Genomic DNA, 26,491 nt, shown 5'->3' with positions numbered 1-26,491 from the left:
CTGGACTCAGAATTCTGTATCTGTTTCATAATCATTTGTTTTTTCTAATAGGCAGGTAGGTGATCAGTTACCCGTGCCTGTCCCACTCATCACGATGTTTTCCTTCACCGTACGAGCGAGTGTTAAATGCACACAGGCAGAAAATTCATTGGTGCACAACCGGGGTTCGAACCTATGACCGCAAGGCAGTTAGCGATCAACTATTTATGTATGCATCTCTTTTGTTTACACGGAATGTATATCTATTGTACGTTTCTTGAGCGAGAAAATAGCCGATAGTTAGTCGATTCCTCGCCGTTGGTGGGACAACTGCTTTAATAAATAATATGACGTTCATAAATTATATTACAGGTTCAGCTAACAATCGTCGAACTTGGAACCACGTTCAATTTACCACCTCTACTCGTCCTAGAACGCGATGAAGAAGAACCACACTTAAATCTAGTACCCCTAGACCGTACGAAGCATCCGAACTGCGAATACAGCCTTTCAAACAAATGGCCACTGGACCAAAATTGGCTATACGTGGATTCAGAAGGGTTACACACACGTTCTATAGACAGAGAACACGACTCTATTGCATTCATGCCCGTATCTCAAATTCAAGTGGAGTTGAACCTAAATTGTAATAGAAGAAGCAAGCGTTCAAGCAAGAGTCTAGACTACGGTTCCAATAAATGGATTCTAACGGATAGTATTTCGTATAACCCAAGTAGGACTTTGGTGAACCTAATAGTAAGGGATATAAATGATAATGCTCCGAAATTTGAAGACGATTCAGTGACAGTTGGGTACCCAAGCGGTGATTTAGCAGAAATTGTGTTACCAAGAGCATTAGCCGAGTTAAAAGTAAGTACTAATTATAAAAGTAATCTTAATAGTTCACGTTCTGACTGTATCATAATTGGCTAGAGACAAATTCTAGGTCATTCTGTACAATTTTAATAGCTCTCAATTAAGGCGAATTAAATGGAGCGATGAAATGATGATGAAAGAACTTCCTTTTTCACTATTATGAATAAAAAAGTGTCAAATAGTGATTACACTGTGGTGGAAAGAGACAGATGGGAAGTTTAGTTAAAAGGTCATTAATATAATTGCCAATGTTCTTGATAAGAAACTATCTGATTACTTAAACGGATTTTAGGTAATTACGCGTTTTGCTAGTGTTAGATTAATTGAATGGAAATGGAAGACATATTGGCCTGTATATAAAATCTCATTAATAATTACTTTAAGAAAGAAAATACATTTAAGCTTCGATTATTTAAACATTATGTTTATTTATTTGCAAAGTGGCATCAGAGGGATAAGGACAAATATTACAAAGAATTTCGAGTTCAAAAGTAGGTCTTTCGAAATTCGAAGAAATTAAAACTTCCAAACTTTTGCTTTATTCAAACAATGAAACGGCCTACAAAACTGAATTGTGATTCAGCATGTATCTCCATACAACCTGTTTTGGGTAACCTGTATTTGTTAAATTGAAAATGATTACATACCTATTTTATATATGTCTTTATTACTAAATAGAGCTGTAGCTATTGAAAGCAATCAAAAAGTCGCTTTTGACCGACAGTTTGACCTTATTTCTTTGCATAAATTTCACGCTTTTAGCTTTTAATATTCCCGACTTTATACGAGTGTTCATTCATCATTCACTCCTTTGTAGAGGAGTATCTAAGAATCCTTTATGCGGCTGGTACTATTCACTATCAAAACGTCTAGTTTTTAACTGAGGAAAATAAGATTTTCATTAATTGAATTCATGATAAAAGTTGAATAATAAATTGCTTTCAGAATTATATCAAAATCCATTGATGTAGGTTACTTAATGTGAAGGTCAGAAAAAAATAATGCAAAACATACTTTTACTGCCAGTTCTCAAATCCAGGGCGTAACCAAAAGAACTGGCAATCAACTCTCCGTCACTTTAAATCGTAATTTTTTACATAATGTTTGCAAGCATTTGTAAAAACTACATCACGTTCCTTATAACTTGTTTTTTTTTTTTAATTAAATAAAAAACATGAATAATGTTATAAAAAAACAAACGTATCACCTCCAACTGACGACGACTCATTGGTCTAGTGGTTAGTACCCCTGACTGCGAAGCCATGGGTCCCGGGTTCGATCCCCGGCTGAGACGAACATCGATGTGATGAGCATTTGGTGTTGTGCTTAGGTCTTGGGTGTTTAAATATGTATTTATATGTCTATATATCTTTAATATGTATGTATATCCGTTGCCTAGTACCCATAACACAAGCTTCACCAGCTTAGCATGGGACTAGGTCAATTGGTGTGAATTGTCCAACAAGGTATTGTAGGAGCATGCGCTTACATTACTGTGAACAACACGCAAACACGTAGTGAGGTGAAACAAACTGATCCAAATCCAACTATTCACCACAAGTAGCCCTTGCTATATAATCCTTAACGCTGTTATTATCACTTAATATCACATAATTTTTCTATTACACATTATTACCTTTGCTCAATCTATTTTATTTGGACTTATTCCATGTCATGTGGGACAAGACGTAATGATTGCATCTTTTTTTGTTATGGCTCTGGCACGATTTGTGCATTAGCCCGCGTCAAGTATAGGATTTTTTATAATTGGTGCTTGTCTTTAGAAATTCGACCGTGTGTCCTCCATGTACGGTTTAAGCACTCGCCCGGTACCGCACAACCCTCCCAAAGGCCGAGAATAAATTTAAATTAAATTAAAACTTTCCCTCGAACCGGGAATCGAACCCGGTACCCCTCACCTAGCGGCCACTTAATAAGACCGCTAGGCTATTATTTATATTATAGGCGTAGAATAGAGCGTATTTGCCGACGTCGTTGCGCGTTCATTGTGGCGCTGTAATGATTTATGATACTCTACTGGAAGAAATGTAAACGTTCACTCGCAACGCACTAAAGCACTAAAGAACTTGCCTTTCAACTTGTACTAAAATACTCTCCTAAACACTAAGATAATGTAAATCGGCCTTTACAAGCAACTCGGAAATGAAACAGTGGGCGATTAGAAAGAGTGGCAGAGAGTCAGTTTATAAGTGACTACGAACTTTGATTTCCGACAGAACATTTACAGAAAGGAAAACCGAATTCTAATTTCAATTTTATGTTTAATTGTCACGGGACTACTTAAAAACGTTTAGATAGGCACTGCTGCCTTAGTAATGTCATTTCCATACTTATTTGGTATAAATTACACGAATTCGGAACCAGAACAATTGTTCATTAGCATTTTCAATCAGAGCAAAAGCCCTCGGGCGTGACCGCTTTAAGATAGGATTTCTTGAGGATTTTTACAATATTTATTTTTTATTTTATATATTGAGAAAGATTTACAGCTTATTACTAACTTACTTACTAAATACAATGTTCTTTTACGCCATTAAATAAATCTTTACAAATAGTTAAGTTCTAATAATATTAACTGGATTGGTAACAATAAAATGATTTTATTCAGCTATACAAATATATATCAAAGAAAGTAATAAACTAAGTAAAAATTGGTTAAGTAACACTTAACAATTTAGTATAACTTATACACCAACATATGTCATTTATTCCACTGAGGAGCTCAGATGTCATAGCTCTCCTTGCCGACACCATACTTGAGGCGAATAGGTCAATATCACAAGTTAGACTGTTAAACTATCACTTGTTCAAAGTAGTATATACTAAACAATAAATTTAAATAATTATTTAGGAATTGAATTTAAACTCATAAAATATTTAAAAAATCAAATCAAAGTGAAACAAATAATTTTGTTTTAATAGTAGTAATATGAACGTCAATAAAAAAAAAAAAACTACCAGTCTTCATTTACATAGAGTTCACATATACCTTTACTTTTCACATATACCTTTATATGTAAAAATTCATCATAATCAGTACCAGAACCGAGACATAATAACATCATATTCTAGTATGTTTGAAACCAATGTTGGATAGTGCATTGGTATTGCTATTATCTGCAAATACTGCTGAGGATATATTGGGCGCTTAATGATATGAGTAGGTTCGGACTCATGGATCGACAGTAATTGATTACCTTAAGATAACAAAATCATATTTAGAGGTTCTATCAAAATAAAATGTTAACGTATTACGAGAGTAGTCAAAACCTTATGGACTTTTCTTATTTTAATTTTAGTGTTGTAAAGTTACCAAAGTAATAAAGAAAAATTAATATATTTTTCCGAATTTCTCCCTTACATTTAAAATAGAAGTAAGTTCTAAAGCACATTTAAATAATCAGGAGATAGTATTGCCATCAAAAATAAATTAAAAAATTATAAATAAAGAAAATTATTCGTTTGCTCTCTAAACACTAACTATAGACTCTTCACATACTGTACCAGCCTTAACCAATCCCTCTACCAAATAAAAACATTCAATACTAAATGTATAGAACATATTGGGATCGAGCAGCTAACCTCCAATCTTTTAAAGTTTTTGTCTCTTTCTGTCAAATGTGCTGTATGTTATGATGAAAAGAGATAGACTAGTTATATTGTAACGAATTCATCATCAAATAAATCACTAAGAATTGGCGAAACTCCCAAATAGTTCTTTAGAACAATTAATTTCATTGTACAGTAGATTTATATAAATTTCAAAGTTAATTATGTATACTAAAATGTAATAAAATCAAAATTGTGTCGTGACTCACCTCAATGGCGCGGCGTCTTAACATTATTACTATCTACATCCTTGTAGCATGATTTATTGAGTAAACAAACACATATCAATTGAAGTCTAAAAATATTTTGTTTTTCTTACTGCATATGGTCTTGGCAAGATATTTGAAAAACACTTAGATAATATTACATCAGTGCTATAACTTATTAGCACACAGCGTCCGATTCTTTTTAGGATTATTTAATGTTGAATAAATTGTATTGTATTCTGTTTTATAAACTGAATATTTCAAATTTCGAACAACTGAAAGGAAATGTTTGATACATTTTTGCTTTTTTATTATTATGTTGAATAATTTGTCTTATAACAGCTGAAAATTTCAAATTTCGAACAACCAAACGAAAATATTTGGCACATTTTTGCTTTTTTATTATTATTATTCATTATTTGTCTTATAACACCTGAATATTTCAAATTTCGAACAGCTGAACGAAAATGTTTGACACGTATTTGCTTTTTTATTATTATTATTTTGAATTATTTGTCATACCTATATAAAACCTGAAAATTTCAAATTTCGAAGAGCGAAAGAAAATGTTTGAAACATTCTCTATTATTATTACTCGCTTTTGGGCCAAGGTTCTTTTTTCTACGCTAATTTCCACAATCAACAATATTTATCAAAATGCTATTGCAATGTCAAATGCCAGCCCGTCATTTTTTTATATTTAAAACGTCAATTTCGTATGTTTTTTAATATTACTTGTCTGTATTTTTAGCATTTTTATTCGTAATTAGCTTTGTGAGACACCTCCTTTATGGTTATCGTATAATATGGTGTTTATATAATGTTTCATGTTTGCGTTGTAACCCAAATCCAATACATTTTAGACGTTTCGGCTAGATTTTGAGTGCTGGAGAAATCCGTACTTTTATCAGGAAAAACACTACGACTAACTAATTAAAAACAACCTGGGCGTCCAATGACTATAGCAACTAATTAATCACAAGCAGCATGTTTTGTTCACACCGCTGAATATTTTTTTTAATATTTTTTTTACCTATATTATAGAATTTGTTAATCGGTGCAATTATTTTGAATACAAAAATACAAATGTTTCCAGTGGCGCTACAACCTTCAATGTCAATTCAGTCTTGACCTCAGATTGCATCCGTTTCTTTGATAATTTTAACTCAAAATCAAAATCATTTATTCATATAGGTAACACTATGTACACTTATAAACGTCAAAAAAGAAATATATATATATTAAATGCTTCTAGCTTTACATTTACTGCCAGTTCTCAAATCAAGGGCGTAGAACGGAAGAGAAGACTGGCAATAAACTCTCCGCCACTCTTTTTAATCGCCAAGTTTTTTGTTTTACACAATATTTGTAAGGAGCCGCAACTATTACACCATGTTTCACATGACATCTTAAGTAATTAATAGTTAATTAATAATAATGAAATTAAAAACAAAGATCTGTCCTCTATCAGTAGGAGGCATGGTGAAATAGGAGCACGCACTTACATCCTCGTGGGAACAGCACGCAAATATTTCATAGACAATTAGGTGATCACCATCATGCCGGGTTTCTCCAGCATGTTTTCCTTTAGCAAGTGTTAGATGCGAACCTAGACAAAAGACCATTGGTGTTGCAACACTGCTTTTGCGTTATAGTATTAAGTAAAAAATCTGTATTATTTAGTCTCGGCACGTACATTGGCCAGATTTGCTGCTGGGATTCTCCTGTGCTTTGGGAATACCCTAAAATGACGTCAGCGCATTCAATGCCTTTCGCTAACTTATTATAACTTATATACGTATAACGATTGTTCCAGGCAACTGACGCAGATATAGAAGAGAATGCAGTATTACGGTATATGAGTTCGGATGAGAGGTTCGTAGTATCTCCAACATCTGGTTCCGTTCATTTGAGGAATCGTGTTACTTTGGAAGATAATACTCGGCTGGTGGTGGACGCTGTTGATCGGAATGGTACCGGGCTTAAGGGGTCTGTGGAAATTATGGTAAGAAAATCTTTAATCTCTCCCACAGTTTCCAGTATATGTAACCTATATTGCGGGTATATTAAAGACACACACGAGCAGTGTTGGCCTAGTGGCTTCAGCGTGCGACTCTCATACCTGAGGTCGTAGGTTCGAGCCTCGGCTGTGCACCAATGGACTTTCTTTCTATGTGCGCATTTAACATTTGCTCGAACGGTGAATGAAAACATCGTGAGGAAAATGACATGTCTTAGAACCAAAAAGTCGACGGCATGTGTCAGGCACTGGAGGCTGATCACCTACTTGCCTATTAGATTTAAAAATTATCATGAACAGATTCAGAAATCTGAGGCCAAGAGCTAAAGAGGTTGTAGCGCCACTGATTTATTTATTTATTTTTTATATTAAAGACACACAAATGCACGTCAATACAACGCATTTTTTAAATTTAATCGAATATCATAAACCTAAATTTATTTAAAATTAAATTAACAAATGTACATTGTTTATAACTCAATCCTTCAAATGGTTTTAAGCAATCGTGGTAGGCAAGACTTTGCTATATAAAGTTCAAAGATAATTAGTTAAGAAAATTGTGGAATGCCTTGAATGAGGCTTTAACCCGTGGGCGGTCCATATAAATACGACGTTTTATTTTATTATTTACTGGTATGTCTTGTGTTGAATTTGTATGAATAAAACAAACTATATTATTATTATTAAGTTTGGTAACAGACGATTCATGATCCTTGTACACTGTTGCACACGGACCTAAGCCAGTAAACACAGCTTTTATATGGGATTTTTTGAAGTGAAACTTCTTTATCGGGGTTGGAAAAAAATTTAGTGTAAAATTTTTTCGTTACGCGCCATCTTTTGAAGTGAAACATCTTTATCGACGTATGGGAGAAATTTTGTAGCAGGTTACGCGCCATGTTGCTTTTTGAAGTCAAACTTCTTTATCGGCGTTGGAAAAAAATTTACACACATTTGTCACATTTTTCGGTTACGCGCCATCGTTTTTTTGTCCCTACCACGGTTGATCCGAAGAGATTCGAAGCCATTAGTAACAAAAATATATAATAACGATAACAATGATAGTAATACTAATAATTCTATTACAATTAATGAAATTCTGTAATAATCTTAGTACTACATAGTAGTACAGTAATAAGTTAAAATGAAATAATTGTATTTGTATTCATGTCTATGGTAATAAAAGCCTTTTGTTAAACTTTATCTAATTTAACGTTATTTAACCAATTTCTGTAAAGTTGCATATAGTAGATCATTTTTCGAAAAATAAGGTCATAAAGAAGTTTCACTTCTTACGTTTGTACACCTAGTACACGCACACATTTTTTTATTGACATAACTTTTACACATGGAAAACACTTTTTACCGGATTGAAGTTATGTATTATTATAAATTTACAATTATTTTACATCATTTAAAGTAAAAAATCAGTATTATGCTGTAAAGCACGCGAAGCAACGGTTAAATTTAAAATTATGTAAAATAATTGTAAATTTATAATAATACAGAACTTCAATCCGGTAAAAAAGTGTTTTCTATTTTATATGGGTTATTATTCGGTAGAAATTGCAGGTTATTCTTCAAGCAATTTGATAGATTCTTGTAACTGATTTGGGATTATTCCGGTAATGCACAAAGGAACTATTGATACTTTGTTAAGAGTCCATATCTTTACTGTTATTATTAGGTGATCAGCCTTCTGTGCTTGGCACATGTTGTATAATAATAATAATAAAAACTTTATTTAGGACAAAAGGGTTGTGATAGAATTCATATATCCCTAGTCCTCACACTAGGGAGGCCCTGTGTTGTGGGTAACTAGAAAATTATTCCGTGGTATATGGTGGGTTTAAAACAGTTTGAAAACAAATAAACAAATAAAAACATAATAATAAATTTAGTGTTACAAATTATGAGTGAATGAGTGAGTGTGTGAATGGGTGTGTATTTGAGAGTGTAGAATGTTGTGATGATCGTGCACTGTGTCTGTGTTAGTTTTTGAAACCTCAAAGTCCTACCAAGATACACTTATAGTACGGGAGGTAGCAACGTTTTCGAGAAAGAATTTCAGGTCAGCTGATTTTGTGATATGTCTTCCTTCTTGCACTTCCGGTTAGAGTCTGGGCAATCTGGCTGGCGGTAGTGGTTGCGTTCATTAGTGCGCATCCTATCTGTCCAGGTAAAAATCCTGGATTTTAAAAGCATTTTAAGAAGCGTAATTTTTAATTTTTCGTTTTTAAATACGTCTACCTGACATACTTTTTTTATTGCCAGACATTTTTCACGTTGCTAACTATGTGCCAGACGCGATTTTAAGTTTTATTTTTATAAAAATTTCAAAGCGTTTTAGAATGTCTGTAATTTTAATATTATGTTATTTAAATATAAGGAAAACTGAAAATGAATTTGCCAGACATTAATTCGGTTGTTAAGTCTTGAATTAAAATGATAAAGTATTGCAGTATGATGAAGCATTGCATTTTAAGAAGCGTAATTTTTGATTTTTCCTTTTTAAATACGTCTACCTGACATACTTTTTTTATTGCCAGACATTTTTCACGTTGCTAACTATGTGCCAGACGCGATTTTAAGTTTTATTTTTATAAAAATTTCCAAGCATTTTAGAATGTCTGTAACTTTAATATTATGTTATTTAAATATAAGGAAAACTGAAAATGAATTTGCCAGACATTAAATTGGTTGTTAAGTCTTGAATTAAAATGATAAAGTATTGCAGTATGATGAAGCATTGCATTTTAAGAAGCGTAATTTTTGATTTTTCCTTTTTAAATACGTCTACCTGACATACTTTTTTTATTGCCAGACATTTTTCACGTTGCTAACTATGTGCCAGACGCGATTTTAAGTTTTATTTTTATAAAAATTTCAAAGCATTTTAGAATGTCTGTAACTTTAATATTATGTTATTTAAATATAAGAAAAACTGAAAATAAATTTGCCAGACATTAATTCGATTGTTAAGTCTTGAATTAAAATGATAAAGTATTGCAGTATGATGAAGCATTGCATTTTAAGAAGCGTAATTTTAGATTTTTCCTTTTTAAATACGTCTACCTGACATACTTTTTTTATTGCCAGACATTTTTCACGTTGCTAACTATGTGCCAGACGCGATTTTAAGTTTTATTTTTATAAAAATTTCAAAGCATTTTAGAATGTCTGTAACTTTAACATTATGTTATTTAAATATAAGAAAAACTGAAAATGAATTTGCCAGACATTAATTCGATTGTTAAGTCTTGAATTAAAATGATAAAGTATTGCAGTATTATGAAGCATTGCATTTTAAGAAGCGTAATTTTTGATTTTTCCTTTTTAAATACGTCTACTTGACATACTTTTTTTATTGCCAGACATTTTTCACGTTGCTAACTATGTGCCAGACGCGATTTTAAGTTTTATTTTTATAAAAATTTCAAAGCATTTTAGAATGTCTGTAATTTTAATATTATGTTATTTAAATATAAGAAAAACTGAAAATGAATTTGCCAGACATTAATTCGATTGTTAAGTCTTGAATTAAAATGATAAAGTATTGCAGTATGATGAAGCATTGCATTTTAAGAAGCGTAATTTTTGATTTTTCCTTTTTAAATACGTCTACCTGACATACTTTTTTTATTGCCAGACATTTTTCACGTTGCTAACTATGTGCCAGACGCGATTTTAAGTTTTATTTTTATAAAAATTTCAAAGCATTTTAGAATGTCTGTAATTTTAATATTATGTTATTTAAATATAAGAAAAACTGAAAATGAATTTGCCAGACATTAATTCGATTGTTAAGCCTTGAATTAAAATGTAAAAGTCATGAAAAGTATTGCAGTATAATGCTTGTAGTACGAGCATAAAAAGGAATATAAAATTTGATTAAAATTAATAATCAACACTTTATTTAAATTGTCCTAATTACTAAATGTAAGTTATGAATAATTAATATTAAGTTTTACAAGTTGTTTTAGCCTATAGTGACGTCACAAAAAGAGGCATCTTCATAATCATCATCATCATCGTCGCTGTCTTTGTCGGTGTCATTCATATCATCTTCTTGGGAACTTTCGTTATCTTCTAAAACTCTATCATCTGCAACAGAAAAAAATAAACAGTGTGATTTTTCTTGTTCGTTATTAAACATTTTAGTTATTATTGATAAATGTTCCATTTAACACTTACTTTGAACAATAATATCTGCAACTGAGGATGGTAATTGATCTCCCAAAAACCAAACAAAATCATATTTGTCACCGTTAATGGTCCACCCAAAAGCCATTGGAGATAAAGATGTTGGATGTTTTAAGTGAGCATTTCTCCAAATTTTCGTCACGTAACGAACCCTCAATAAATGCTGTTCCAATTCCACTTTACAGGGTGGCAAACTGGATGAGTCAAAGTTTCGAAATTTTTTGTCAAAGTTCTCATCTGATTTTTTTGACTTAAACGTACTTGAAAATAAATGAAATCGAACATCATTAACAATCGAACAATTTTTAACTCCATACATTTGACAAATAAATTTCTCCAGGATTACAAACGTAGTTTCAAGTACTTCTTTATCATCCGAAATTATATTATCAAAAGCTAACTGGTATTCCTCAGAATTTTCTAATATTTTAAAAGGCTTAACTTTGCCTTTTCTAAAAAAAGCTGGCGTGTAATCACATCCGGTGATTGCGTGGAAGCATGGTAAAGCTTTGCATAAAGAGTCACCAAGAATTCGGTACAATTCATTGATGTTTATGTAACGCTGATGATTTCCAACACCCATATTTATCCAAATTTTCAAAGATTTTTTCAGGTGATCCATATTTCCCAGAAGTATAATTAAAATATCAGAATCAGAACAGCGTATAACAACTTCTGCGTCAAAATCGATTTGGCAAATATGAAAAATTATCCTAGAATCAGCTTCTTCGTGTTCTTCACACGATAATGATTCTTCAATAGTTTTAATTACTTTGTTATTTATCACTTTGTATGAATAACATTTATTAAAACTTACGTAAATGTTTTTATTACCAATGAACGGCAACATGTCTTCACTACCCCAGTGATCAATAAAAAAGTTAACCAAAGCTTCTTTAAATTGCACATTTTTAAGTTCAGCTGCGAAATTATGGGGCCGAATTTGGTTAGGACCGATTGAGACAGGGCTGGTTGCTTCTTCTCGCCGTAAACGTTCACAATCTTTGATAGAAGGCAAAAAATATTGGTCGAAGATAATATCAATTCGTACAGATTTCATTTGGGAGATAGTACATAGAAACTTCTTAGAAATACCTTCATAGGTTTGTGGCACATCTTTCATCAGATGCAACAAAAAAAAACCATCAACAAGACAAACATCAAAAGTTGACGGTTGTCGATCTATAGTGTTGTCCAATTTCTTCTCTATTAACTTTGCTAATTGCGATTTGTCGGTTTTACATATTGAACCATCTGGATGACACATTGACGTTGGCATCGGGGTAAGTGGAAATGCCAAAACTTTTTCAATGTCAACCTTGTGAGTGAGAGAAATTCCCAGCATTCTACCAAATAGATCTCTCTGCATTCGCAGCTCAACAACTTTATTCCCTAGCGTCAATTTCTTCTTTTTTGGCGCTTCAGCAAAATTAAAAACTTTATTTTTTTTTATTGGTTTATCAAATCTACTCTCATCATCTGCGCATTCATTGATAAATCGGTTCCTTAAATTCTCACCATTCTCTTGAATATTCAATAAAAAGTCAGCAACTTCAGGAGAAGCAGGCTTTGAAGTAGCAATGTTGTACAGATTTTCTTTATCTAATTGTGGATCGAATGGATTGCAATTTGCTTTGAGAATTTCAATAAAATCAGCAATTTGTTTTCCATAGATTTTAATTCTGTTAGGTTGTAATTCTGCTGTTATATCTTGTAAGTTCCTTAAGCCACAAACATCCAAGACGTGTGATATCAATGCTGCTCTTATGCTGTGACTTTTTGACCATCGTTGTCGTGCAGCTATAGAATTAGTAAAGTGAGCAATACCACTCAATCGTTTAGCTGCATCAGCATTTATTGTTTGTTCCAGAGTGAGATCTATCGGTATTCGTGAGAATGGTTTGTCGGTTCTTTTTACTCCGAAACTTCCTTTATAAAAATCGTCTTCTAGTCCAGGGTGAGTTTTATTGACATTATTCAAATTTTCCGAATATTTTACACAATATCGAGCGTAGTTAGGCTGATTAACAATAAAAAATAAATTTGCCATTTTCGGAATCACGTACTTAAACATTTCAAAGTCACCCATACGTATGCTTCTCGACAGGTTTATGTAGTGACTAATTAACTCGATGTAGATCATATAAAATTGTGCTGTTTTTCCGTGGTTGCCTTGTCTGGAATTTTCTACGTACCTTTTATAAGAATTGAGCAGTTCCGATAACACTTCATTTGGTATTAAATCCGTGCTCGCTGATGGTGGTAACGAAATTTTTTTGTTTTGATATTCTAGCAGATCTTCATAAATTTGTCCTTTCACAAAATCATGTTCAGCATTCTTACTCTTTAAAAATATATCGAAATGCAATATTTGTAAGCCTAATGCAATTAACGGGTGTAGACGTTTGCAACGGTTAAAATGTTTACCCTCAATTATTCCATTTACAGACCCCGAAGCAATAATTTCACTCTCAATCATCATGTGAGATAACCCGCACTTATTGATAAAAGTACCTACCGCTTTAAAAAATGCCATCATTAATTGAAACGAGCCAAGATGTATGAAAAGATTACTAAACTTTAAACCTTCTGTTGCTTGAATTTTATAAGCTGTTTTAGCAATGCCTAAGTCATAAGTAACTTGTACATAAGTTTGACCACATTCTTTACCAACATTTTGTGCTTGTTCCATTGTGTAGGCTACTACTGATACATTTGTAGGTGATAAATTAATAGGAGTAAGATAAGATACTTTCTGTTTTGGACTATTGTCTTCTATAATTCTGCAATTGAATCCTGCCCACGATGGTGTGTTCGGCACGTGAAAAACATATGAAAGCAAATGCAATAGATCAATTGTTTGTATAGATGAGAAATTTTCGGGTAAAGGTGATGTTTGATCGATTTGAACTGGCGTTAAGCGAACCAAAATCTTTAATCGCTTGCTATAAGGAATAATATCTGGAGTAATTTCTGTCAAAGTTCTTCTTCTTTTTTGAGGTGGCCTTGTTGGTGACACATTTTCGGAGTTTGCATTACCATCATCTTGGTTAAATCCACTACAGGAATAACTATCAATGTTTTGGTATATAATCCCCACAGTGTCATGTAAAGTTTCTTTTCCATTCAACGTGTCAACATATCTATCGAAATTATCGAATGCTACACCGGTGCATAGCGAAGGATTTAAAATAATGCCTGGAGGACAAACTTGGGATTGACGTACTGATGAGATAGTTGCTTCTGTTTCTAATTCTTCTAGAGTGGTATAGTTACAGCAATGTCCAAATCTATTTAAAATATTTATTATTTTTTTGCTGCTTGTTAGACTTTTTATAGTCATACCAAGAGTGATATGTTTAGATGGTTTAACAGTACCATTACTTACACAAAAAATGGCATCAGCAGCCAGTGAGGAAGTCAATCTACTACAATTTAAACTATCTCTGCGTCTTATATCTTTACCCCCCATCAATACTTTGAAGAATCGATTTAATTTATCAGGAATCACGCATTCACCAGTAATTAAGTCGTTTGTTTTAATTTTCGATGGTAATTTTGATTTTTCAATTTTTAAAATAGCATTTCGCAAGGTTAATGCAACTTTATCAATTAAGTTGTCTTCTTCAAGTTTTGTGAAATCATTTTCTAGTAAGCTGCAATCTTTATGAATGATAATTATTTTGTTTTGCTTCGATATAAATTTAATACTTTTCTTAAAATGTTTTTGTATTTTTTCTTCAAGATAATGATTAGTTATTAAACTAATATCTGACTGAGGCTCTAGTTTCTGCTCATATTCCAAATAATGATTGTACGTATCACAGAGAGATGATAAAAATACACATTTTTTTTTTTGCATTACTTCTTCTACCGTTGATACAATATGATTAAAAATATCTTTATGAATATTGCGATTTTTATGCCAAGAAGTATGTCGAATGTCTGAAACTATTTTATTATAATCATTTAAATAATTTAATTCACATAAATGATGATAAAAAATTGTTTTATTTTCAGATTTAAGACGATTAATTTTCTGTAATAATTCTTCATTATTAAGTTTTTCCATCCAGTCAATGATTTTGTCATAAAGCTTTGCATCGGGTGAGGAATGAAGATTTTGTTGTTTACCCTTATTCTGTTTACGCTCTTTATCACAAAAAAAACAAACATTTTTGAGTTGTCGATCTTTTCCAACATCTTCAATATTAGTATTAGGAATTTCATTAAAAACATTAATTTCGCTGTAAGCAACATATTCTAACGTTGTCTGACTATCTAAATTTGAAGCAGCATTTTCACTAATATCTACTATAATACTTGGTGACAAAGTGGGTGAAGTGAAGTTACTGGCATAATCTGTTTCTGATGATGTATCACGGTATTTTGCCATTAAAGCAGTAAAACTACTATAACACTGTCTATGATATCCATCTGTCTTATTAATTTGTATGGGCAGCTCAATGTCACTGTACTTTAATTTATGTTTCACACGTACACTTAAAACTTGCTGACATTTTTTTAGTTTATCACCCTCGAAAAGTATTAAATTATCGTTATGTCCTTTACATATAACACACTTTATTTTGTCATTAGCCATTGTAACTAAATTAAAAAATAATCATTAAAATTAAAACAATTCAAACATGTGACATTAGACTGACGCCAACTCCACGCTCCACAAACTTTTTAACTTCTTGCAAACTTTGTGAAAAAAGTTTGCAAGAAGTTAAAAAGTTTGTTTATTTTTGTGTTTTTTACTTTTTTTTTTTTCATCTTTTTTGTGACGTCACTATAGGCTAAAACAACTTGAAAACTTAATATTAATTATTCATAACTTACATTTAGTAATTAGGACAATTTAAATAAAGTGTTGATTATTAATTTTAATCAAATTTTATATTCCTTTTTATGCTCGTACTACAAGCATTATACTGCAATACTTTTCATGACTTTTACATTTTAATTCAAGGCTTAACAATCGAATTAATGTCTGGCAAATTCATTTTCAGTTTTTCTTATATTTAAATAACATAATATTAAAGTTACAGACATTCTAAAATGCTTTGAAATTTTTATAAAAATAAAACTTAAAATCGCGTCTGGCACGTAGTTAGCAACGTGGAAAATGTCTGGCAATAAAAAAAGTATGTCAGGTAGACGTATTTAAAAAGGAAAAATCAAAAATTACGCTTCTTAAAATGCAATGCTTCATCATACTGCAAAACTTTATCATTTTAATTCAAGACTTAACAATGGAATTAATGTCTGGCAAATTCATTTTCAGTTTTTCTTATATTTAAATAACATAATATTAAAATTACAGACATTCTAAAATGCTTTGAAATTTTCATAAAAATAAAACTTAAAATCGCGTCTGGCACATAGTTAGCAACGTGAAAAATGTCTGGCAATAAAAAAAGTATGTCAGGTAGACGTATTTAAAAAGGAAAAATTAAAAATTACGCTTCTTAAAATGCAATGCTTCATCATACTGCAATACTTTATCATTTTAATACAAGACTTAACAATCGAATTAATGTCTGGCAAATTCATTTTCAGTTTTTATTATATTTAAATAACATAATATTAAAATTACAGACATTCTAAAATGCTTTGAAATTTTTATAAAAAATAACTTAAAATCGCGTCTGGCACATAGTTAACAATGGGAAAAATGTCTGGCAATAAAAAAAGTATGTCAGGTAGACGTATTTAAAAAGGAAAAATCAAAAATTACGCTTCTTAAAATGCAATGCTTCATCATACTGCAAAACTTTATCATTTTAATTCAAGACTTAACAACCGAATTAATGTCTGGCAAATTCATTTTCAGTTTTCCTTATATTTCAATAACATAATATTAAAATTACAGACATTCTAAAATGCTTTGAAATTTTCATAAAAATAAAACTTAAAATCGCGTCTGGCACATAGTTAGCAACGTGAAAAATGTCTGGCAATAAAAAAAGTATGTCAGGTAGACGTATTTAAAAAGGAAAAATCAAAAATTACGCTTCTTAAAATGCAATGCTTCATCATACTGCAAAACTTTATCATTTTAATTCAAGACTTAACAACCGAATTAATGTCTGGCAAATTCATTTTCAGTTTTCCTTATATTTCAATAACATAATATTAAAATTACAGACATTCTAAAATGCTTTGAAATTTTCATAAAAATAAAACTTAAAATCGCGTCTGGCACATAGTTAGCAACGTGAAAAATGTCTGGCAATAAAAAAAGTATGTCAGGTAGACGTATTTAAAAACGAAAAATTAAAAATTACGCTTCTTAAAATGCTTTTAAAATCCAGGATTTTTACCTGGACAGATAGGATGCGCACTAATGAACGCAACCACTACCGCCAGCCAGATTGCCCAGACTCTAACGGGAAGTGCAAGAAGGAAGACATATCACAAAATCAGCTGACCTAAAATTCTTTTTTTTCAAACGTTGCTACCTCCCGTACTATTATGGTAGGGGAGCCCACGATGCTAAATGGGGATTTACTCGAGCGTCGTAGAGACCTATTGGGATGCAAAGCTTAGATAATAAGAAGAAAAAAATGTTATATGATATAATATACCTTTTCATCGGTGGGGGAAGCGGCTATAGATTGTTAAATATGTAAAAAAAAACTGTTGCATGGACATCCTCGAGCGCGTCAGATATTGATAGCATCAATGCCCTACGTATTTTTAATAATGTACGTATGTTAATCTGATCGTCTGCATGATGCGGGTGGTTGTATTTAAGGGTTGAAAATGAAAAAAAAAAAAAATTATCGAGCGTGTCAGATTTTCTAAGGGAGTGTTAAGTGCACCAAAAAAAAGCTCTCATTCACTAATCTGACGATTTCAAACCCACGGCCATTTTCAAAATTTGCAAAAAAAAATCGCTATTTTGAAATACTTAAGCGCGTCAGATTAAGATATATGTGGTTCATCTTTATGTTCTAAACGTATCTCTCATAATCTGACGATTATCTAGAGGGATTCGCCTGATCTGACAAATTTTTTTTAGAAAAACGGTTCACCTAAAGGGCCATCCCTGCAACTTCCCGCTAATTCCATTCCTGGGCGCTTAAAATTGATATTTTGAGCTCGCTGAGTTCAAAGAAATAACATTTCTATGCATTTGAGCTCTCCCAGCTCGAAAGTCTGATAGAAGTTTCATAGAACACTATTTTTGGAATTTTCAAACCGCAATAACTTTTGAATGGATCAAGCAATTTTCACGCGGTTGGCGGCATTCGACGCAGTTTTATCATCCTCATAATTTTGCAATTTTAATTGATCGAACCACAAATTTCGGAGTAATCCCGAAAAAACACTTTTTCGGGTTTCTTTCGTTCACGATATCTCTCGAACGAATCAACCGCTTTTGACCAGCTTGGTGGCGATCGACGTGGTTTTTCAAGCTCAAAGGCGGATTAGTTTTTGAAGTTGATCGATAAAGAAACCACTTTAAAAAAAAATATTTCTTATTTTTTTAAGATTTTTCAAAATTTCTCAAAATCTATCGGTCCGAATCGGTTCAAATTCACAGGAAATGTAATTTTGAGGGAAATATTTAGAACGCCGTTTAGTAGATTCCGATCGGTTTAAGGAAATGAAGGCATCACGCAGCTGCACGCATTTAACTTTATCGACGAATTTTTGTTATTTCGGCTTGCGGAAATCGTCAGATTATATATTTTTCATTATTCTTGAATTATTTCCTTCAAAATAAAAAAAAAATTAGCTACGCTCGAGAATGTCGAGATGACCCTCCCCTTTTTTTCCGTCACTCTCAAATTGTCAGATTAGTGGAATATACACTTTTTAGGATATAATAAACTCACCCTACCTTAATCTGACGCGCTCGGGAATTTCTGATGGTCAATTTTTTTTTACTAATCTGATCCTGTCTCCTTCACGGGCGGCCTTATATATGGGCCTCATATTTTGTGGAGGTACTTAACCGGGTACAAGGTATCCCCCTATATATTAATCTTCCGCGCTTTAGTAAATCCCGAAATCCCCTCTTGGGCTCCCCTACCATAGTAAGGCCTCTTAAGACATGTCGGTTTCCATACAATGTCTGCTGAAGATCCAGTGTTAATTGCGTGTATAGAAAGAAAAAAATATATGCACGATCTTTGGATTGAGAGTCGTATGCTTAAGCTTAGGCCAACACTAAAAAAAAACAACTACTATAATATAAATTAAAATGAAATATATTTTTTTAGTTTAGCATTTTCAGCATTGTTGGCCTAGTGGCTTCAACGTGCGACTCTCATATCTGTGGTCGTAGGTTCGATACCCGGTTGTGCACCAATGGACTTTCTTTCTATGTGCGTATTTAACATTCGCTCGAACGGTGAAGGAAAACATCGTGAGGAAACCGACATGTCTTAGAACCAAAAAGACGGCGGCGTGTGTCAGGTACTGGAGGCTGATCACCTATTTGGGTATTAGATTTTAAAAAATGCTCATGAAACAGATTCAGAAATCTGAGGCCAGGAACTAAAGAGGTTGTAGCGCCACAGATTTTTTTTTGAATTCATTTTGATGAATTTCCAAACCTTCAAGGTTAACAGGAACGTAAGTTCTTATCCAATTTTACACAGCTGAAGTCCAGCGTCGAATAAATCGGAATATAAAATATTTAATACAAAAATTCGAATAAAATCTGCAAGAAATGTGGGTCAGTTGGTTATTTATGGGCTACTTCTTACGCCGAACGGCTTCCAGAGTTCGAGAAGAGACATAAATTAAATTCATAAAACTATTTAATAGGGGTCAATTATTTATACCACATTCATAATTTTTATGAAAATTGGATATGATAAGGTTCAAAGTTCAAATGTTCCTGCGCCATTTCTTCTAGTAATAATAAAAAAGGTCCTCCTTTGTCCCATAAGTTCCATAGTTTTCCGATACATAAATCGCAACTGTTTTTCTGAAATAGGCAACAAGCCTTGAGCAGAACAGCTGTTGTTTTACCGGAGTCAAACCTAGGATGCAATTATAAATAAATAAATAAAATAAAATAGCCTTTATTGCTGTTTCTATCTTACAATAATACTCATTAATTAATACATGTTAACATAATTACTTTCTAAATACTTTTCTACTGAATTAAATTTAAATTACTTTCGAAGTACTTATTAAATTAAATTGGTTTAATCATTGTATGTTCGGCAACTGGATGTTTGTCTGGAACAGCTTGTCTGTCGACAAAGGCCTCCTCTAAAGATTAATCCGTTCTGAAGTCCCTCTTAATTCCTGTATGTTTTTGGCGAGGTTTCTTTTAACCATGAATCCGACTCCATATAGTCCAGGCGTCTCCCCGATATGGTGTAATATGTATTTGCCATGGTCTTCAGTTCTTTCCCCAAGTCTTCTCACTTCACTGATGCCAATTATGTCCCATTTAATTTCATCTAATGCTAATTCTAGTTCTTGTAATTTTTCCATGGTTCCTAGTGATCGGCAATTTATAGTTGCTATATATAGATCGTCATTTGTCTTCCTGTTATTTCTTATCTTTAGAGGGTCGTCGAGGATGCAATTAAGCAATTTAAAATTCAGCCATCTAAAACCTTTTTGTTTCTTTATAACTTTTGCGAGTAATTGGATTTTCCCGCAACGAGATTTTCGCAGAATTTCAACAAAAATGTATAAAGTGTAGTGTTGTCGCGTGAGTAAAACTAAAACAAAACATTCATTCGTTTTAATAAGATCATTTCTGTAAACTTTTCGTGCCAATAGCCATTAAGGATGTGAACTTGCACCAAACCAGTCTCACGAGGTTTGGGTCTCTGGTGACAATATCCTGTTTGTACCAATTTTTACTGTTAGACTCGTGAAAAATCCGCCGTCACGTAGCTATGATAGCATCTATGTGTCATAGACCCAAAACTGTGTTTTTCCATATTACAAACGAACGCCAAACAGGGGCCTCATAGCCTAGCGGTCTTATTAAGTGGCAGCTAGGTGAGGGGTACCGGGTTCGATTCCCGGTTCGAGGGCAAGTTTTAATTTAATTTAAATTTCTTCTCGGCCTTTGGGAGGGTTGTGCGGTACTGCTTCAACTGTACATGGAGGACACGGTCGAATTTCTAAAGACAAGCACGAATAACAAAAAATCTAATACTTGACGCTGGCTAATGCACAAACCGTGCCAGAACCATTAAAAAAAAAACGAACGCCAAAGTTCTATATTCAAAATTTACTAGTCAACCGTTTTATAGAGCTGAGAGTCTATGACAGGGCTTCTATTAACTGTGGAATTTATAAAGTATATGGGTGATTGTACTTTTTTATAATTAATTAATCTGAATGTACCTATCGTTACTATCCGTTGTTATAAGTACTTAACACAAACAATTCTTTAAACTAAATTTTATTAAGAGATTCTCGGTTGTATGTTATAAATAATATTAACTTAAAGGTCAAAGTCCATTATTTTAGACTAATCAAATTCTTAACACTTTAGACGACATAGAACGGCCCAATTCAACTTGCAAAGAACTCTCCACCACTCCTATTAATCTCTAAGAATGTTATATAATGCTTGCTGCAACCTTGCTCAATGGATAATAATTTAATGAAAAAAAACTATACTGTTCAGTATCATTTGTCATATTAGTTCCCATTATGAATTAATTACTTACATATTTTTCCTGATTGCAAAACTAACATGTACAAAACTAAACACTTTTCAAACTCGCTTTGTGTATCAACAAACTCGTAATATACATTAGCTTTATTTAAAATAAATCATTGCTGTTTCAACACTGTAACAGGCGATAAAAGGCTTAATAAATTAAAGCCACTAATTAAAGAGTCTTATAAATCTGACAAAACAACGGTACTCGACCCCAAATCTTTGAAGTATCTTTTAATAATGTAAACTTCAGAGAGTATTGTTTACTATCCAGTTGACCTTAACTGTTTACATAATATTATTTATTTACTGCTGACACTGTAATGCACATTGTTTGTCGTTTTAGGCACTGGCCATCCAATTCCTTGTAATCGATATAAACATTATTTATTTATTTCCTATTTTTACAGTAACTTAATACTAATACAATAGAAAACTAAACTAAAAAAATAATAAGTAAAACTTAGTAAGTAAAACTAAACCTAAACCTTCTGATGTGAAACATCTAACCGCACGTAAAACCGATTTCTGGCGTGGCGACGTATGCCGTGGCGACGCGTCGCCACCGTATATGATGATATATATATATATATATTTATTTATTTTAATATATCACTTTTCTACTCCCCTGCCATTGTGTCCAGGGACCTTTGCACATCACACGTCTCGCGAAAGACGCCCCGGCTACATCTGTAATATTTTTGTTTACAATATTCATGGGCGAGCCGGGACGCAATTCCTCGCGAGACCCGTTCTTTATATATATATATTATATATTCAGTCTATATGCAGTAGTGTGTACGGTGTGTGTATTTCGAAGTCACTGATTAAACGAATTAAGTAGTCACGAAATGAAATAAATTCGTAATTTTTTTTTGTATTTAATGGAAATAAATGTATATTCAATAAAGTTATTTATTAATTTATTTTATCATTATGATATATTTAGTTCCTATCACAATCTGTTCTTTTCTGCATATTACTTTTACAAAATAATGTCGATGTTTCACATCTGCCAGGCGTCCCATGACGGCTCACATTTTTTTTATAACTAATTAAAAATAATGCAATTATTGTGAATTCAGCCAGTGTGCAACTAAATATATCCGTCTCACAAGCAATAATATTAAAGTATCTCGTAAATTTATTCTGAATACGCTCCAACATTAGAGAATATTAATTATGTTTCTGTCTGCACCGATTATTTATCTATTCACCTAGGTTCTAATTTGTGTAATTAGTTTCTTTTTTTTCTAATGTGTGGCCTTTTTGGTGCGGTTATAAATAAATAGCTATATATACACTGTGCAGCTTACTTTAAATGTTACTATTTTTTGTATAATAATTGTAACTGACTTATTTTAGCATAGTAGACAAATAAATAGGCATTTTATTTTATATAATCTCATTCGGTAATTATTTTTCTAATAATGAAATGAAATACAGACTTTTAATGGCATATTTTATTTACATACTTCTTTAAGAAAATTAAAAAATAAATTAAAGCATTATTCTCCTAAGAAAACAATGCTTTAAAACAATTTTTTAATTATTAAAGTACAATGTGTCCCGATCAAGGAGGTTTCAATTCAATTTAAGATCACATTATATGTGGTAAGCGCGCTGGTTCCGAGCCAATAGACTCGCCTGCGGCTCGTTTCAAAAACTACACTCATGTTTTAATACCTTCTATTATATGACAATTGCATAAACTACTATTAATTATGTACTTTAATATTCCTTCGTTATGATACTTTTATTTCATAAACACAAGGTCTAGTGTCCGCCAATATGTAGTAAAAGATGACACTCACCCTAACAAGCCTTTTATGAATACTAGCGGCCTATCTCGGCTAAACATTTGTATTATTTATATTGTAAATAAATATAGCCTTAGGGGATAGGGAGAAAGACTTTTAAAATCCGTCCAGTAATTTTCGAGTTCTTAATAATATTATTTAATTATAAAAATAATCCACAGGTGCGGTTACTTGATAGAAATCAGATAGCCGTTGTAACAGTTCCAAGTGGATTTCTTGATGACGAATCAACAATACTGGATGAACTGACTAAGGCTGTTGGATATGATGTAAAACCACTTCGCACTACCGTAATTTCGGAAAGCCGTTATGACAACGAAGGAGACAAATCAAGGGTGCGACGTGATGCAAATACAAATGGTGCCTCGTTAAGACTTTATGTTTATGGCCTAAAACAGCGTCAACCTGTTGATGTCACACAACTGACTGAGTAAGTTTTTAATTAATATACTAACATCTTAACTGCCGACATCAACACTTAAAATACCAACATTTACATGTACTTAACTATTTATGTCTTACGATCATAAATAGTTAAATACAAAGTGTTGATACCAGAAGTATCAGTAAAGTTTAGGTACCATAAGAAACCAGTACCTATGCTAAGGCTAAACCTAAAGTTTTTGTAACTGTTTCGTGATGTTTTTTTCTGAATAGGCAAGCGTTTGCCTAACGTCCTCCGATTTTAAGGTCTAAGTCATGCCGGTGTGATGAGGTTTTCCTTTATCGCGCGAGCGAGTGTGCAGATAGAAAGAAAAATCTACTTGTGCCCAGTCGCGATTCCCATGCACTAACTCGCAGTTGGAGGCGCAGACTAAAGCCACAAGGCCAACATTGCTCTTTAGGTACGACCCACCTCTAAAAGAAGAAAGAACAGCTGGAGTTAGAATACAAATATCTAGAGTTGACAGTTATACAATTATTTTGTTGGTGGCTGAACTACTTTAACTAAAACTTGATTTTTACAGTGATCTTAGTAACATAGTAACGGTCAGCTTGGCCCGTGTCCTATCACTGGAAGATCATCTAGATGAACTACAGATATGTCCTGCTTTTGAACGTGAGATTGGATTGTTAGCGGCAACTATAGTACTAGCTGTGTTACTTCTTATCATAATTGTAGTTTTCGGGGTATGGTTCTACTTGCGAAGGTATGTATTTTACAGAAAATAATTGTACCGTCTTACAGAAAACGTCACGTTTTATCCTTATCATTTTGAATATGGGAATCTGACAAAACTTTCCTGTTTTATGGAAATAGTTTTCATCTGTTTTAAAACGTGTGTAATGAATTTTGAATGATAAAGGTACTGTCTGTAACAAGGTACTAAATATTCTTCCGAAAGATAAACAGTTTTTTGTCAACAAAATTAAATAATGTGAAACTATAACATAATGATGTTTATATGACAAACAGTATACTTCAAGAGTTTAGTAACATAGCAACATATTATTTTACAGGAAAATAGCGAACGACTACGACCAGTTCAGTGATCGAAATAGTTTGCGTTCACGAAACGATTCTATCGAATCACCAAAAGTGACCCCTATCTTTACAACACCAAGGCTTATAGGAATAGAGGAACTACGAAAGAGTGAAAAAAAGCTTCAAGAACGTCTCAATGCTTCCAAAGAAGTGCCAGAAAAGCCATCATCTAAAAATGATGAAAAAACTGAAGCAATAATTGATGTTTCCGAAAATGATTCCAAATGGCCGATTGTAATTCAATCAATTGATAAGTTAAAAGATAACGCTGATGAGTCTGAAGATGATGAATTTGGGGAAAAGGTCAAAAGGCCACGAAGAAAATCAGTTGTCACGTTTAACGAAAACGTCGAGAAAATTATACATCTTGAAGATGTGTCGGTGGATGATAACTCAGAGGCAGATCTTGAAGTTCACAAATTTTAAATTACGAATTTTGAATTTTTTTGTAACGAATTTAAAATTATAATTGGTATTAAAGTGCAAAAAATATTAGGTTTAATTGTGAGACCTAAATCTGAAATTATAATAAATTTACGATTTTAAGACTAGATTATAATTTAAATGGCGGAACCGGTTTGTAAGTTCACTAAAATGTTTTTTGAATAATAATCAATCGACGAGAGAAAATATCTTTTAGCATTCATCAGTATTATGATAATGACCACTTTAATCACAAATAATAATACATAAAAAAAGCATACAAAAGTTGTAATAGGAGGAGCTTCATCAAGGCAACCTGAAGATTGGCTAAAAGAAATCATTAAAAAATATATAGCATTAAAATCAACACTAAATATAAAAAATAAAAGAACAAAATGCTATGAAATGCTAATCATGCCAATAATAGACTAATAATAATAGACTAAGTCCTTGATACATTATAAAGGATACTCCTACCTCTGAGTAAAAAGCATTCAACACATTTATTTATTACTCTAATTTTGTGAATCTGTGACAGTAACTTCGTAATCTATTTTTTGTTTAAACTTAATGAATAATTGTAACATAGATACGTATTCTTTAACGTATAATGTCAACAATTATTATTAAATATTATTTTAACAATCTAATACATTTTATACGAGAACATAATAATTTTTCCTCACCGGTTCTTCAGAAAAAATTAAGTTTTATGCACATGGCCAAAACCCAAACAAGACTGTTTGAGCCAATGTCCTCTTTATAGCTGCTAAGATATAATCGGAGAAGTGAATAAAATTAAATTTAACTGTCATGTCTCTTAGTAGGTGGCAAATGTGCCAAAATTCACGATATTTATGGTCAACATTCTAGGTTACTTTCTACATTTAATATAAATTATTAAAATCAGCTATTTAATGTTTCAAATTCCATAAATAATAATGTTGGTATGCTAAAAGAAATAAAAGTCAGAGCTTTTCTCCTATACCAAAGAACAGGAGAGGGAATTTAATAAGTAATGTGATTCTTTATTATTTTGTTTTTTTTTTGTTTTTTTTTATTAGACTTCTCACACCAATTGACCTAGTCCCATGCTAAGCTGGTGAAGCTTGTGTTATGGGTACTAGGCAACGGATATACATACATATTATATATAGTTCTTGGGTGTTTAAATACGTATTTATGTGT

At 32.3% G+C, this 26,491-nt stretch overlaps 2 protein-coding genes across 2 annotated transcripts in view; one reads left to right on the top strand and one right to left on the bottom strand.

Moving 5' to 3' along the window:
- The window catches only part of LOC125056299, a 57,455-nt gene extending 32,029 nt beyond the window's left edge, over positions 1-25,426 (top strand). Inside the window, exons 28-32 of the mRNA XM_047659327.1 lie at positions 352-849; positions 6,508-6,696; positions 23,556-23,824; positions 24,363-24,545; positions 24,856-25,426. Coding sequence (XP_047515283.1) covers positions 352-849; positions 6,508-6,696; positions 23,556-23,824; positions 24,363-24,545; positions 24,856-25,306 — 1,590 coding nt within the window. The 3' untranslated portion in view covers positions 25,307-25,426. The remainder of the gene's footprint in view (positions 1-351; positions 850-6,507; positions 6,697-23,555; positions 23,825-24,362; positions 24,546-24,855) is intronic.
- LOC125056117 lies at positions 10,628-15,824 on the bottom strand. The gene is made up of 2 exons (XM_047659070.1): positions 10,906-15,824; positions 10,628-10,815 (listed from the first exon to the last, which is right to left on the bottom strand). Exons 1-2 carry the CDS (start codon positions 15,515-15,517, stop codon positions 10,691-10,693), a joined length of 4,737 nt encoding a protein of 1,578 aa, XP_047515026.1. The 5' UTR covers positions 15,518-15,824; the 3' UTR covers positions 10,628-10,690.
- Positions 25,427-26,491: the final 1,065 nt, after the last annotated feature.

The sequence above is a fragment of the Pieris napi genome, chromosome 14, assembly GCF_905475465.1.
Source record: "Pieris napi chromosome 14, ilPieNapi1.2, whole genome shotgun sequence".
Classification (NCBI taxonomy): Eukaryota; Metazoa; Arthropoda; class Insecta; order Lepidoptera; family Pieridae; genus Pieris; species Pieris napi.
This window is presented reverse-complemented; position numbering and strand designations above follow the sequence as displayed.